Here is a 16,161-nt window from a genome sequence, read left to right as displayed (position 1 = left end):
AAAGCTTGTTGATGAAAGGATTTGATCTCTTATCTGCTATGAACGTCTTCTCTTCACTTGACTGCTAATACTTTCTTCATTTGACTGCGTCATTGGTAGCTCATCTTCTATGATTCACCCCCCCATCATTATTTCCAACACATTGTAGAGAAGCCACAAGCTATCAGTGAAGCTCAAGTTCTACTTGTAGATGTGTTTTAAGTCTGGAGATGTACGATTGGATTAGACAAGATTATAATAACCCAGGTACTCGTGTTGCTAAGGTCTCCCATTCTCGAGTGTATTCATCCACATCTCCTTTTTGTCGCAATCTGATGAGTCTTGAAAATAACTCTTCTTCCTTGACACCTTGGAACTTTTTAAAGAACACATCCTTAAATTTTCTCCAATTGATAGTGAGTGTCGTCTTCTTCCACCACACATGAATTATATGCTTCGCCTTCCATTTTCATGGAAGCGTGCCTAATCTTTTCGTCATCATTGTCAATATTGTAAATCTCGAAATACTCTTCTGCTTTATTTAGCCACGAAACGTTGCATTTTTCGTTATCGTCGAACTTGGGTTGCTCGATTTTTGCTCTTCGTTGATACGTCACTAACGGTGGAGTGAAAAATGTGTATTGATTGGCGAATGGATTCCAGAGCTGCTTATTTTGAAAATTCCCGTTACTATTTTCTTGATGGTGCTTGGATGATTTTTTTGGAGACTCGGTTTTTCCATGAGAATCTGCTGAATTGTGCTGTTGATTACCTTCATCATTCTGGAATATTTGTTTGAGTGTAATTTTCATCCTGTCACAAATGGCGGTCAATGTTGTCATTGTTTGATTATGATCCATTTTGGATTCGATATGGTTCTGCTTGAGCTGTCTTTCTATCCGATTTGTTATATCTTGAAGTTTCTTGATATCGTCGGAATGTCCGGTAACCTTACTCTCGAGATCAACTAATTTTTGGTTAAAATCATCAGAATGACTAGTAATCCTATTCTCAAGATCAACCAATTTTTTGCTGAAATCGGTCATTGTCATCGACGACATTGAACGAGTTTGTGGGGGTGTATATTTGTCTCCACCAGTTTAAGCTTTTTTCCTTAATTTGAACTTTTTTTTTTATAATTTTTAAAAAACTAATAATTATTATTATTTTAATTAAATCACTTAATAAATATTAATTAATATAAATATCAATTTTAAATATTAATTAATTATATAATTGTAAATCATATAATTAATAAATATTAGAACTATACAATAATTAATATAACTATGTGATATGTCGCAGTAGTCAACGCGTGGATTGGGAATGGTGGTCAGCGAAGAAATAGCGACACGAAGAGGTGGTTGGGACTGGTGCGGACGATGGAGGAACGAAATGAAACGGAACACAGAGAGTGCGATGGTCGTGGACAACGGAAAAGAAGGCGTTGATGAAGACAGGGAATGATAGCAGACAATGTCGGAGATATGGAAAAGGCGGAGTATGGAAAGCGAAAACGGGGAAAACGCAGCACAGTCGGATAGTATGGAAAATGGGTGGACAGGAACACTTGACGATTTAGAAGGAAAACAATGGAACAATGGGTGGATGAGGAGCAGAAACAACAGAACGATGCAAGGGAACAACGGAACAAGGTTGTGTAGCAAAGACGCGCTTCGATGATCGATCTCGCTTTAATACCAGATGGAACAGATAAACTCAACTATTCAACAAAAACATATTAAATTATTATTAAATAGATAGATGATGATATTTTTGGGAGGCCCCTGGCTTTATATTGCCTTGGGGGCCTCTTGGTGAAAGATCATGCCCTTTGCCTAATAAACTATTAATTACAATTAACTGATTTTTTATATAACAATATCTCCATGTCTTCATCTCAATCCTCTCCCTCTGAGTTGCTTCGCTGTGCACACTCTGATACACTGGCCCTTCAATGTAGCTCTGATACCATGTTGTTTTTCGTGACACTGAGAATCTAAGTTGTAAAATTTTCTGTTTTCCCACCCCGGTTTCAGTTTCTCCTTATTTCTCCCATGTAGTTAAATGCCCATTCCCATAACCATACATTTAACAGACTGAAAAAAAATAAATATTGCTGAAAACACAAATTCTGGAAATTTTTCAGAATGCTGGAAATTGCAGAATTAAAAATCAGCAATCAAAAACAGCCATTAAAACACATTAAAACACATTAAAACACTGATATTTTTGGTCAACTTGACCCTGGAAAAACCCCGTACAACTCTTGGGGAAAACCAGTTTGAGAGCTCTTCTTTATTTCTGGAAAATGCCTTTTTACAGAGAAAATTTTTCAGCAAAAATCAGCAAAACATAAATTTTTCCAGCAAGCAAACTTATCTGTTTTTCAGCTAACAGACAATCTGGAAAATGGCTGGACTGTACGGACATATGGATGTATGGACCGTACGGACTGTACGGACCGTACAGATGTACGGACTGTACGGACGCACGGACCGTACGGACTGTACGGACGGCCGTACGGACCTGTACGGATAGTCCTCGAAAATTGTGCAGAAAATCGCCTCTTCGATATTCGTGCTGAAAATCAATTTTTCCACTGTTTTGCTCACAAAAACTACCTTTTTCTGCTTGTTCTTTGAGCTGTACGGATTTGCTGAAGTGCTGCCTTGATATGTGTGCCAAACTGCTGCCTCTTTCTCCTCCTTGTCCAGAAATCTCCTTTGTTCTCTTGCTCTCCTTCTCCCAATCTGCTCATGAAAGAATGAATGATCTTTTCCTCCTTTTCCTCCCTTAACCCAACCCTAAATGACTTTTGGGTGATCCCTAAATCCAATGGCTGAAATAGATTTAGATCAATGGCTGAGATTAAATGCTCATTTAAATCTCACTTTCTATTTTTTAATTCACCCCACTTTAATAAAGACCCACTTAGTCATTTATTTCCAAAGTCACTTTTCCTTTCTAATTTTTCATTGACTTTATAAAAGTTACTTTAAAATTATACTTAGTAACTTAGGGAACCACCTGTCCTCCGGTACCAAATTTCAACACTCCCTCTTACCGAGGAAGGTGTTCCTCACCACACCCATCTTGTCTCTGAAGTAGACATGCTTGCCCCGTGGTAAGGCTTTGGTAAGAATATCTGCAACCTGCTCATCAGTGGAAATATACTCAAGCTTCACAGCTCCCTTCTGAACATAGTCTCTGATGAAATGATATCTGATCCCGATATGCTTTGACCTGTCATGAAATACTGGATTCTCCGTGAGTTTAATGCAACTCTGATTATCACAGTAAATCACTGAAGGTCTCAACAGCTGACCAAATAAGCCAAACAACATCTTGCGAAGCCAGATGGCCTCACAACTAGCTAGACTGGCTGCCATATACTCTGCTTCCGCTGAACTCAGTGCTACTGACTGCTGCTTCCGGCTGAACCATGACACTACTGTTGAACCCAACCCAAAACAACACCCTGAAGTGCTCTTCCTATCAGAAGCACAACCTGCCCAATCAGAATCAGTGTATCCTGCCAATCTCACTCCATCTCCCTGCCTGTAGTCCAGACCATAATCCACTGTCCCCTGCAAGTATCGCGAAATGTGTTTTGCAGCCACCCAGTGAACCTTCCTAGGCTCACACATAAACTGACTCATCGTGTTGACTCCAAAACAGATGTCTGGTCTAGTGTTGACCAAATACATCAAGGAACCAATCAGCTGCCTGTACAATGTGGGATCCACCAACTCGGAATCCGAAGCATGAAGCTTCTTCCAGTTGGTGATCATCGGTGTCGACATGGGTCTACAATCCTCCATGTGGAATCTGCTAAGGATGTCCACAATATACTTCCCCTGCCCCAGGAAGAAATGCCCCTCCTCCTGCCACACCTCCAAACCCAAAAAGTAATGCATCAAGCCGATGTCCTTCATCTCAAACTCCGCCGCAAGATCTCTCTTGCAGTGCTCTATGAGTCTCTCTGCACCTGTAATGATCAAGTCATCCACATACAGCACCAGAATGAGAGGCTCCTCACCAATCACAATAAAGTAAAGGTTCGGATCTGCCTCACTCTTTGTGAAACCCATCCCCTGCAAGTATGCATCTATCCTGGAGTACCAAGCTCTGGGAGCTTGCTTCAGGCCATAAAGGGCCTTCTTCAATCTGCACACATGGGACTCCTTCCCATGCACCTCAAAGCCCTGTGGCTGCTCAATGTACACCTCCTCTTGTATGAAGCCATTGAGAAATGCGGTCTTCACATCCATCTGGTGGATCTTCCAACCCATCTCTGCTGCTATCGATATAATGGAGCGGATCGAAGTATATCGAGGCACGGGAGCGAAGGTCTCCTCATAATCAACTCCCTCTACCTGGGAGAACCCTCTAGCCACAAACCTCGCTTTGAATTTCTCAATGCTGCCATTTGCAGCATGCTTTACCTTGTAAAGCCATCTGGAAGTAACCACGGATTTGCCCTTAGGCCTCGGCACCACCTCCCAAACATCATTCTTCATGATAGAAGAATACTCCTCCTGCATGGCCTCTCTCCAGACCTGCTGGCTAGCTGCCTCCTCATAGCTAGAAGGCTCAGAGTCAAGGATGCTGGTAACCATCGCCATATAGCTACAAAACCTCTCAGGTGGTCTACTCTCTCTGACCGGCCTCTTCGGCTCAGCAACAGATGTGGCATCTCTCAAGGTGTCCTGAAGCCACTTGGGCTTCCTCTTCCCTGAGCATGCTTCTCCCATAGGAGAATGAAACTCCTCCTCCTCATCACCATCAGTAGCCTGAACTCCCGACTGTCTGTCTGCTGTCCTCCTGCCTGCACCTGAACCTGTAGAAGCTGAGGTACCGTGTGAACTGTCCATCAGTGGACTCCCTAGTGAACTGCTCTGTGAACTGCTCGGAGCACCACCCCTCTGGCTCGGCGAGCCACTGCTCACTGATGGACCTGACATCCTCATAGATGTACCTCCGGATCCTCCTGATCCCTGCCCACTGGATCCCTGCGACTGACTCAACTGCTGTTGAGGGTCTGGCTGATCCAGATACTCTAACTCCCGTGACCTCCTAAAGGCCCTGTCCTCCTCGAACTTCACATCCCGTCTGACAACAACTCTCCTCTGTGCAGGAATGTAAATCCGAAAGGCTTTTGAGGTCTCACTGTAGCCCACAAAGATACCCTTCTCTGCGGTGGGCTCTAGTTTGGTCCTCTTCTCCTTGGGTATATAGGAGTATGTAATGCATCCAAAGATATGAAGATGACCAAGATCAGGCTTCTTCCCAGAGAAAGCCTTCTCCGGAGTCATGTGCCCTAAGGCACGATGCGGACTCCTGTTCTGCCCACAAGAACAATGGCAACCCCTGATCATGTAACATGGCTTTGGCAGCCCCTATGATGGATCTGTTCTTCTTCTCCGCAACCCCGTTATGCTGGGGGTTGTAAGGAACAGTGAACTCCCTCCTAATGCCTGCCTCCGCACAATAGTCAACAAACTCTCCAAGGGTGTACTCTCCTCCATTGTCTGACCTCAGGGACTTGATCTTTCGACCTGTCTGAGTCTCCACAAGAGCTCTGAACTCCTGAAACCGCTTGAAGACCTCACTCTTGGTCTTCAAGAAATAAATCCAGGTCCTCCTGGAGTGATCATCAATGAATAAGACATAGTACTCATATCCACTCAAGGAAACATGAGACATCCGACCGCTCACATCGGAATGAATCAAATCAAGTATCCCTGTCGCTCTGCTGTCACTGCTGGGAAAAGGGGATTTGGCAAACTTGCCCATTGCACAACCTCTGCAAGTATCAAAGTGATCAGTACTGAAATCTGGCACACCTGTGGTGATCTCCCGCAATGTCCTCAAGGCTCCATGATACATGTGTCCCATCCTGCGGTGCCAAATCTCACACAGCTCAGAACTGCTAGCTCTGCTGTCGGTACTACTGCTTAATGCCAAAAGGGGCTGGAATGCAAACTTGTACACCTTTGCATGGCGTACCCCTATCACTCTAGCTGAATCAGCTGGAGTGCCCCTGGGATACATCAACACCTGTCCTCCCCTGAACAGTACCTCATATCCTCTGTCCTCCAAAGCTGAGACGGATATGAGGTTCTTCCTCATCCCTGGCACATAAAGAACATCTGACACTTTCAAGGGAGGTCTGGACTCCCTCTGAAATGTCAGTGTACCCACCCGACTGCTCTAACAACTCTGTCATCACCGAGTACTACCTCAATATCAGTGCCACTCTCTGAAAGCTCTGAGAAGTACTCCCGGACTCCTGTCATGTGACGTGAAGCCTCACTGTCCACATACTAGATACCTGTAGATGCTTCGCTAATCGAGGGAAAAGCATGCTCCCTCTGAACCTGTGTGGCAGGTGATCCTGCACTAGAGGACTCACATGTAGTGAACGCAAACTCCCGTTCAAAACGACCTGCAAAGTCCTCAATCTCAGCTGAAGCTGCCACATCCTGGTTCTTCCCCTTCTTCTTCTTCTTCTCCGGACACACAACTGCATAGTGTCCCATCTTCTGACAATTCCAACACTTCACTTTGGAATAGTCCTTCTGTGAGTTACCCTGTTTACCTTTACCTTTGCCTTTGCCTCCACCACCGCTTGTGGAAGCCTGCTTCTTCCCTTTGCCTTTCTTGCCTCCTGCCACCAGTGCTACGTCTTCATCCTGCTCAACTGGCTTGGCTGGCCCAAGCTGTCCTTTCCTGATCTCTGTCTGAATACAATCATCCCAAAACCTCTCCCATGTGGGAAGGGTCTCACGTGCACAAACCCCATCAGCAAAGTTCAACCATGAACGGGGGAGGCCATTCACTGCAATACGCACCAACTCAGTGGATGGAATGGCCTCTCCAATCGCTGCCAACTCATCTCTCACATTGGTAATCTTTGTGAGATATCCAGTTGCACTATCATTCCCCATCTTAATGTTCTTCAGCTTCTCCTTCAGGACCATCTTCCGGTTCTCATTGGTACTCTGGTAGAGATTGGACAATGCTGTCCACATCTCATGGGCATTGCTCTTTCCTCTCACATGAGGAATGCAATGGTCTTTGATTCCGTCTAGAATCAGCCTCTTACCCTTGTTCTTTCTATTATAAGCTGCCAACTGAGTAGCATCAGTAGGCACAACAACAGGGTGCTGTGCTGTATGCACCATGATATCCCAGACTTCTGCCTCCTCAAAGATACTCTGCATTCTCTCCTTCCAAACGCTGTAATTTGTATGCCCATTCAACCTATCCTCCACCCTCAATCCCAATGACATCTTCTGTCCTAAAACTGAAAAATAGCACTGCTGTGGTAAAGATAAAACTGTTGTTTATGAAAAATCAGCTTGCTGGAATTTTCTGAGTGAAAAAATCAGCAGCTGTATTTTTTTCTTTTGCTGTCCCAAACTGCCCTTCAGCACTCAAGCTCTGATGCCATGTAAAATTTTCTGTTTCCCACCCCGGTTTTCAGTTTCTCCTTATTTCTCCCATGTAGTTAAATGCCCATTCCCATAACCATACATTTAACAGACTGAAAAAAATAAATATTGCTGAAAACACAAATTCTGGAAATTTTTCAGAATGCTGGAAATTGCAGAATTAAAAATCAGCAATAAAAAACAGCCATTAAAACACATTAAAACACTGATATTTTTGGTCAACTTGACCCTGGAAAAACCCCCTACAACTCTTGGGGAAAACCAGTTTGAGAGCTCTTCTTTATTTCTGGAAAATGTCTTTTTACAGAGAGAAAAATTTTCAGCAAAAATCAGCAGAACAGAAATTTTTCCAGCAAGCAAACTTATCTGTTTTTCAGCTAACAGACAATTTGGAAAATGGCTGAACGTGCTGTATGGACCGTACGGATGTACGGATCGTACGGCCTATACGGATGTACGGATCGTACGGCCTGTACGGACGACCATACGGACTTGTACGGACAGTCCTCGAAAATCGTGCAGAAAATCGCCTCCTCGATATTCATGCTGAAAATCAATTTTCCACTGTTTTGCTCACAAAAACTGCCTTTTCTTGCTTGTTCTTTGAGTTGTACGGATTTGCTGAAGTGCTGCCTTGGTATGTGTGCCAAACTGCTGCCTCTTTCTCCTCCTTGTCCAGAAATCTCCTTTGCTCTCTTGCTCTCCTTCTCCCAATCTGCTCATGAAAGAATGAATGATCTTTTCCTCCTTTTCCTCTCTTAACCCAACCCTAAATGACTTTTGGGTGATCCCTAAATCCAATGGCTGAAATAGATTTAGATCAATGGCTGAGATTAAATGCTCATTTAAATCTCTCTTTCTATTTTTTAATTCACCCCACTTTAATAAAGACCCAATTAGTCATTTATTTCAAAGTCACTTTTCCTTTCTAATTTTTCATTGACTTTATAAAAGTCACTTTAAAATTAGACTTAGTAACTTTATCACTTAAAGTCACTTTCAAATTAGATTTAACTTTATAAAAATTATAAAGTTACTTTAGGAGAAAAAATTAAATTCTTTTGGACACTTTTCCCTAGGTCAAAGATCAAAGTCTTAGGGAACCACCTGTCCTCCGGTACCAAATTTCAACAGTCTTAAAATTTTTGACACAACCAACTCAAATGCCACAACAAACTACTTTGCGCAGTGGAATAAATAGAACAGTAAATCAACTAGTGCACAAATGATAACTTTATACAATTTTTCAACAACCCAACTTTGTTATATTATCAATCTATAATACAACTGTCTAGGGCTCCCGTACCAGGGATCATGACCATCATACAATCATTGATACAAGAATACAAACTAGGGTTTGGTGTCAACAACTATGACCACCAATCTACCCTAAACAAGATACCAACTGACCTACTTGCTGATGTAGCGCACTTCACAGCTCCACCTGGTCATACCTTGAACACATCTGCTGGTCCTTTTGCTCCCAATCTATATTAACATCAATCTTCCACTATCAATGGTCCTGCTCCTTTAGGTCATTGAACACGACTCACCAACTGTCTGCCCTCTAGCTGATCATTAGTCCATCAATGAGTCAACACATAGGGACTTCTGTGAGTTGTTCACAACTTCGTTTGTGAACAACTCCAAAGCTGCCCACTTGTTGCTTCTTCAACCTTCAAGAACACAACACTTTGGGACTTCTTCCCACTATTGTCTTCTTGTGCTGCTCCAATGAAGACAAACTTAGGGCATGGAGGGCTGCCCACTATCACTGTTAAAAGTCTTCTCCAATAGTCAACTTAGGGCTAGTCAAACTGCTCCCTTAGTTTCCCTTCTATCCCTTCAAAGAACAAGCCCCGAGCTTCTCCAAGTTTTCCCTTCTTACAACTCTCATAATCCTTCTCAACAACTTGATCTAGGGCTTCAAGGACACCTTGCTGCTACCCTCCAAACAGACCTTCAGATGCCCTTCAACAACTGTCCAAACTAGACTATTATCCGCTAGCAAAAAACATCAATTCAAGAGGACAAACATATCTTGTTTTGCAACCTTCTGCTGCTCCCCTTGACCTCGACTTTTGTGCCTTTTTTTATTGAGGTTCTTGACCCTCGTAGGGCTGACGTAATTGCTATTACATCCCCAAGGAACTCGACCTAACTCTCTCAAACACTGCAACCTCCTCTCCCTCGACCTTCTTACAACTGTCTGCAATGGTCTTTTCGGCCCTCAAAATAGACCGTACAAGACTTGGCTTGTACTAGGGCGTCTACAACAATCTCAAACTGTTCCTTGAGAATAATTAGCCCTCAACTAGGCATTGAATTGTCCAAACTTAGCCTCCTTCCTCGCTGGCTGCTCCTAGCTTCGTCCTGCTGTCATAAGAGATGGAAACCCAAAATTTCCCTCTTCTCTTCCCCTCGCAAGCCTCACCAAGTCTCGACTGCCTTAGAGGTATTCTACCCTTGATGATTTGCACTTAGGATGTGTAGGAATGAGGCTCCATGTCTCCTTATTTTTATGTCTTCTTAGGCTAACATCTAGCCCTTCAAGAAGGGTCTCTTCAAGTCAAGGCCGACTTGATCTCTAGGACAATTAGCCCACATAAAACATATAAAAAATAATATCTCACAATTTACAAATCCTCTCTTGGTGTTCTTGGCAACTCCTTGCTCCTTTTAGGGTGCCTTACCATCTCTAAGGGTCAAATAATCAAATCCATGTTTGGTTTCACACCCACAAGCTTGGGTGCAAAGCCCATCACCTCGGTTCTTAGCCCACAAAGCCCTTTTGTGGTGCCAATTACTCCACAACCCTTTACCCTAGGGTTTGGAGTACCTCGCAAGCTACCAATCTCAACAGTCTCTCTTAGCAAGGGAGGTACTTCCAACACTAGGAAGTATCTTGTCATCGGCAACACTAGCCCATCTAGCGTCCACCATTGCAGGATACTCTGTAGAATGAACCACACTATCTCAGTAGTGCCTTTGCCTCATCTCATCTGAACCTAAAGGTCTCCACACTTCCATAGGGTTGCTCCCTCTAAAGCTAGACTCCCTTTGAGTCTATACGATCTCCACTGGCTCAACCCGCTACTGATTTCGTGTCCTACAAGGTCAGCTCGAGCTGCGGTCGAACACAGGCCATCATCACTGCAACCCAGTCCTGCAAGGACTCATCCTCCTGGGTCAAATACAACATGTGCACATGCCTCCAATCTTGGATGTGCAACATCACTGTCCAAAGAAGAAACTAGCCTGTTAACATTCTGCCCATCACACGAAGCAATCTCGTCCATGCCAATCTCGTTCATGCCAAAGCAACCCTCGAGCAATCCCAACAAGCGATGACAAGCCATAGGAAGTCCATGATCAACAACTTGCCTTACAAAAAATTGTTGTTCACCACCAATCCACCAGAACTCCTAGCCTATCTCGTTGCCAAGCTAATCAAGACCACATCTCCACGTCTTCAGTTGAATTCTTTGCTCTATGATCTAGACAATCTCAGTTCCCTTTGAGGCGCTTCGTTGTGCACACTCTGATTCATTGGTCCTTCAAAGTAGTTATGATGCCATTCTGTTTTTCCACAACATTGGAGAATCTAAGTTAGGGTCTTAGAATCTCTGACACAACCAACTCTAGTGCCACAACAAACTACTTTGCGAGGTGGAATAAATACAACAGTAAATCAACTAGTGCACAAATAGATAACGAGAAGAAATTGAAGATTCCCCGGAATTCTCTCCAGAACTAAATGACGAGAGCATTCCACAAGTATCATTATCGGCCATGACAGGTATATCACAGCCCCAAACATTAAAATTAAAAGGACATATCAAGAAGAATAATGTAATGGTTCTGATTGATACCGGTAGCACCCACAATTTTTTGGACTCAACCATGGCGAAGAGACTCAACATTTTCTCATTTCCCATGCCCAACATGAAGGTTATGGTAGCTGATGGTAAGAAAATTGAAAAGGTAGGGAAATGCCATAAAGTCAAATTGCAAATTCAAGACTTTAATTTAGAATCTCCATTCTACACATTACCATTAGAAGGAGTGGATGTGGTCTTAGGCATCCAATGGCTACAAACCCTCAGTACTTACTTTGCCAACCATCAAAAGCAATTTATAAAATTTAAATGGGAAGGGAAGAAATACAAATTATATGGGTTCCAGCCACCTGAGAACCAAATTGTATCATCATCCCAGATGATGAAAATGATTCGGAAGGGAGCGCCAGCCTATGTAGTACAGTGTCATCAATTAGAAATGTTAACTTCGAATCTAGTCAACGAAGAAGCACTAGAAGTCCAAGAGCTAATTCAAAAGCATGAAAAAGTATTCCAAGACCTTCCGATGAAGATGCTCCTAAAAGAGATATCGAGCATACAATAGAAGTCAAAGCAAGATCAAATCCCATCAACATCAAACCATATCGATATCCACATCATCAAAAAATTGAAATTGAGAGATTAGTCCAAGATCTTTTAAAGTGTGGCATCATCTCAAAAAGTAAAAGTTCGTATGTTGCTCCAGTTGTATTAGTTCGAAAGAAAGATGGATCGTTCAGATTATGCGTCGATTATCGAGGACTAAACAAAATAACAATTAAAAACAAGTTTCCAATTCCTTTTATCAATGAAATGTTGGATGAACTACATGGCGCTAAATACTTCTCAAAATTGGACCTAAGGTCAGGATATTACCAAATCAGAATAAGATTGGAAGATGTAGCAAAAATTGCGTTCCAAACACATGAAGGTCATTACGAGTTTAAAGTAATGCCTTTCGGTTTAACCAATGCACCGACAACATTCCAAGCTACTATGAACGAGCTATTCTGTCCATATCTAAGGAAGTTTGTGTTAGTGTTCTTTGATGACATTTTAATTTACAGTAAAACTTGGAAGGAGCACCTACAACATTTGGAGAAAGTTCTTACTATGTTGGAAGAGCATCAGTTCTATGCCAAGAAGTCAAAATGCACTTTTGGGAAGGAAGAAGTAGAATATCTCGGACATATAATATCCAAGGAAGGAGTTAAAGTAGATCCTAACAAGATCAAGGCTATAAGGGAATGGCCCAAACCAGTTAATATCTCCAAGCTAAGAGGATTCTTTGGGTTGACTAGGTATTATCAAAGATTTATTAGAAACTACGCGCATATAACCGCACCCCTATCAAACCTTCTAAAGAAGAACTCATTTTGATGGAATGATGAAGCATAAAAGTGTTTTGAAGATTTGAAGGAGGTTATGTCTAATGCTCCTATATTGGCAACTCCAGACTTCTCAAAACCATTTGGAATTGAATGTGATGCTTCATGTTTTGGCATAGGGGCAGTGCTAATGCAGGATGGTCACCCAATCGCGTTTGAAAGCAGGAAGCTCAATAAGCAAGAACTTCTCAACTTCAAGTCTACATACAACAAGGAAATGCTTGCTATTTTGCACGCCTTAGACAAGTGGAGACAATATCTCTTGGGAAGTAAGTTCTTAATACGAACAGATCATAATAGTCTTCAGCATCTCCTCCAACAAAAAACGCTATCTATAGAACAACAAAAATGGATAGAAAAAATCGCTACCTTTGACATGGATATATTACACAAGAAAGGGAAAGATAACGTAGTAGCTGATGCCTTGTCGAGGAAAGACGAAGAACCATTGTTACTTGCAGTGTCAGTGGTTGTTCCCAAATGGCTTAATGAGATTCGAAGTGAATACGCAAAAGATCCAGAAACAAGTGCTATAATCAATATTCTTCCTCAGAATTCAAAATTTGAATGAAAGAATGATATTCTATGGTACAAGGAAAGAATTTATCTGAATGCAGATTCCAAATTTAAAGCCATGGTTCTCAAAGAGTTGCATGATTCATTGTTAGTCGGACATGTATGATACTTTAAAACCTACTATAACGCACACCAATTGTTCTTTTGCAAGGGAATGAGCAGTGATATTCAAAAATATGTAGCCGAATGTGATAAATGCCAAAGGAATAGAAATGAAAATATTACGACACCCAGACTACTTCATCCCTTAAACATTCTGAATCATAAATGGGAGGAAATATCAATGGATTTTATTGTACTTGTATTTGATGGTAAGGATAAAATTCTTGTAGTAGTCGACAGACTCACCAAGTATGCTCACTTTATTGCAATGAGGAAATCAAACTCAACAAAACAAATCGCTAAGATAATTTGCAAAAATGTTTACAAATTGCATGGATTTCCCAAGGTCATTGTGAGCAATAGAGATGCCAAATTTAAGGGAAATTTTTGGAGGGAATTCTTCAAACATATAGGAACCTACCTCAACATGAATTCAGCTTACCATCCTCAAACAGATGGCCAAACAGAGGTTGTCAATAAATATTTAGAAGCCTACTTATGTTGTTACGCCACAAACAAAAAAATAAGTGGGTTTAGTGGTTACATCTTGCTGAATTGTGGTACAATTCTACTTACCACACGTTAGCTAAAATGATTCCATTTCAAGCTCCGTATGGGTACGAACCTCCGAAATGGAAGGACTTAGCTATCGTCCAGATGAAACTACCAGGTGCTAAAAACTAGTGAGAAGAAACCCAAAAGGTTGTCCAAACTCTAAAAGAAAATCGAAACAATGCAAGGAATCGTATGAAGTAGCGAGTTGACCAAAATAGAACCGAGAGAGAATTTGAAGTTGGAGATTGGGTATTTGTTAAACTATAGCCTTACAAGTGGTTGTCCTTAAAACAAAGGGGAAAAAACAAATTGGCAGCAAGGTTTTATGAACCCTACCAGATCAACAAAAAAATCAGCCAAGTAGCATACAGTTTAAACCTGCCCAATAAAAGTCTTGTTCACAATGTTTTCCATGTATCCTGCTTTAAAAGGGTACTTGGTGAACATCAATCAACATAGACAACACTTCCAACTTTAGATGATGAAGGAAGGGTTATTCTAGAGCCAGAAGGTATCATATCCAACAGGGAAAGGAAGTTGCGATCACGAGTAATCAAAGAATACTTGATCAAGTGGAAGGACTTACTAGAAGAAGAAGCTTCTTGGGAGACTGAAGCATTTCGTCAACAACATCCGTCATTACATATGCTTTGAGGACAAAGCATCTTTTTGGGAGGAAGGCAATGTTATATAAAAAATTAATTATTCTGTAACTATTAGTTTAATTAAGGCAAAGGGCATGATCAAAGATCATGCCCATTCACCAAGAGGCACTTAGGGCTGTATTTAAGCCAGGGCCTCTCACTCTGTAAACCATCCATTCATTCATTATTAATAAAATATATATCTTCGCTGATAATTGCTGATTTTGTCTCTTCCACAAACTCGAACTTGTATTACATTTAGGTAAAGGGAGAACCTATGTTATATGTTGATGACTTGTTTCTCGCAGGATCTAAGAAGCTCTTAACAGACTACAAAAGGGACCTAGCAGCAAAGTTCGAAATGAAGGATTTGGGTTTGCTGCACTATTTTTTGGGTTAGGAGATGTGGCAGAAAGAGGGAGAGATCTTATTTGGGCAGGGGAAGTACACAATTGAGATCTTGAAGCAATTCAGGACGCAGCACTGTAGGCGCATGTCCACGCCACTAGTAACCAACTGGAAGAAGATTGATACTTCCAGATTAGAGGAAGTGTACCCTACTTTGTACAAATAGTTGATTGGCTCTCTCATGGATCTGGTCAGCAGCAGGCTGGATATCTGTTTTTCAATGAACACATGTGGCCAGTTTATGGTGGAACCTGAGCAAGTTCATTGGGTAGTTGCGAAACATGTGTTGAGATATCTTTGAGCCAGAATTGAGTATGGGCTGAGGTACATTTAGCAGGATGGAGTGAAGCTGGAGGGGTATACCGATGTAGATTGGGCAGGTAGTATAGCTGATAGAAAAAACACCTCCAGGAGTTGTTTCAGTCTAGGATCAGGAGCAGTCTCTTGGTTCAGCAGGAAACAAAGATTAGTTGTGATGAGTTCTTTGAGGTAGAATTCATTGCTGCTAGCCTGACAACCTATGAGGCCATTTGGCTTCGAAAGCTCCTCATGGGGCTGTTTGATTAGGAGTTGAACCCAACTATCATTCACTGTGACAATCAGAGTTGCATCAAGCTCTCTAAGAATCTGGTGTTTCATGACAAGTCGAAACACATTCAGATCAGGTACCACTTCATCAGAGATTGTGTGTAGAAGGGGACAGTTAAGCTGCAATAAGTACCTACAAATGAGCAGGTAACAGACATCTTGACTAGGCCTTAATGAAGGGCAAGTTTGTATTCTTCAGGGATAAGTTGGGTGTTGTGCAGAACACCTTCCTTGCTAAGAGGGAGTGTTAAATTTGTAGCTTGGAAGGTGGTTTTGCATAGGTCAGGTGCCATGACATGCAGCCAACCACCTAAAATTCACTCCTACAATATTATTTAATTATTTCCTAAGTAAGGACTTTAGGCTGTAAGTTAAATTTAATAATTTGGCTTTCTGGCCACCTTTTTGGTAAAGGGTAAAAAGGTCAATGACAGATTAAGTCGTGGCCCTTGATCTCAAAAGATGAGATGCAATCTCAGCCATCCATCTTTTTGGAGAATTAGGTCAGCCACTATTTGAAGAGGGATCGAGCTGTTGAGGAGTCAATTCGAGTGGCACATCTAGGCATTCAGCTAGAGTGCAGGGGTTGAAGAGGATCAGCGAAGAAGAGTATCTTCCGGGG

General features: G+C 41.9%; 2 protein-coding genes across 2 annotated transcripts in view; one reads left to right on the top strand and one right to left on the bottom strand.

Annotated features, from left to right (window-relative positions):
* Nucleotides 1-16,161, top strand: part of LOC149146651 (oligomeric golgi complex subunit) — a 118,458-nt gene that overhangs the window by 47,788 nt on the left and 54,509 nt on the right. The gene's annotated exons all lie outside the window — the stretch shown is intronic.
* The window catches only part of LOC149146652 (uncharacterized), a 59,189-nt gene that overhangs the window by 42,851 nt on the left and 177 nt on the right, over nucleotides 1-16,161 (bottom strand). The window contains exon 2 of the mRNA XM_089448723.1: nucleotides 15,315-15,659. Coding sequence (XP_089304849.1) covers nucleotides 15,315-15,659 — 345 coding nt within the window. The remainder of the gene's footprint in view (nucleotides 1-15,314; nucleotides 15,660-16,161) is intronic.

Source organism: Pinus tabuliformis, chromosome X, assembly GCF_031772625.1.
Source record: "Pinus tabuliformis cultivar Carrire ecotype Pingquan chromosome X, CPIR1, whole genome shotgun sequence".
NCBI lineage: Eukaryota > Viridiplantae > Streptophyta > Pinopsida > Pinales > Pinaceae > Pinus > Pinus tabuliformis.
The sequence above is the reverse complement of the archived record's forward strand: the minus strand, read 5'-3'. Positions and strand labels throughout refer to the sequence as shown.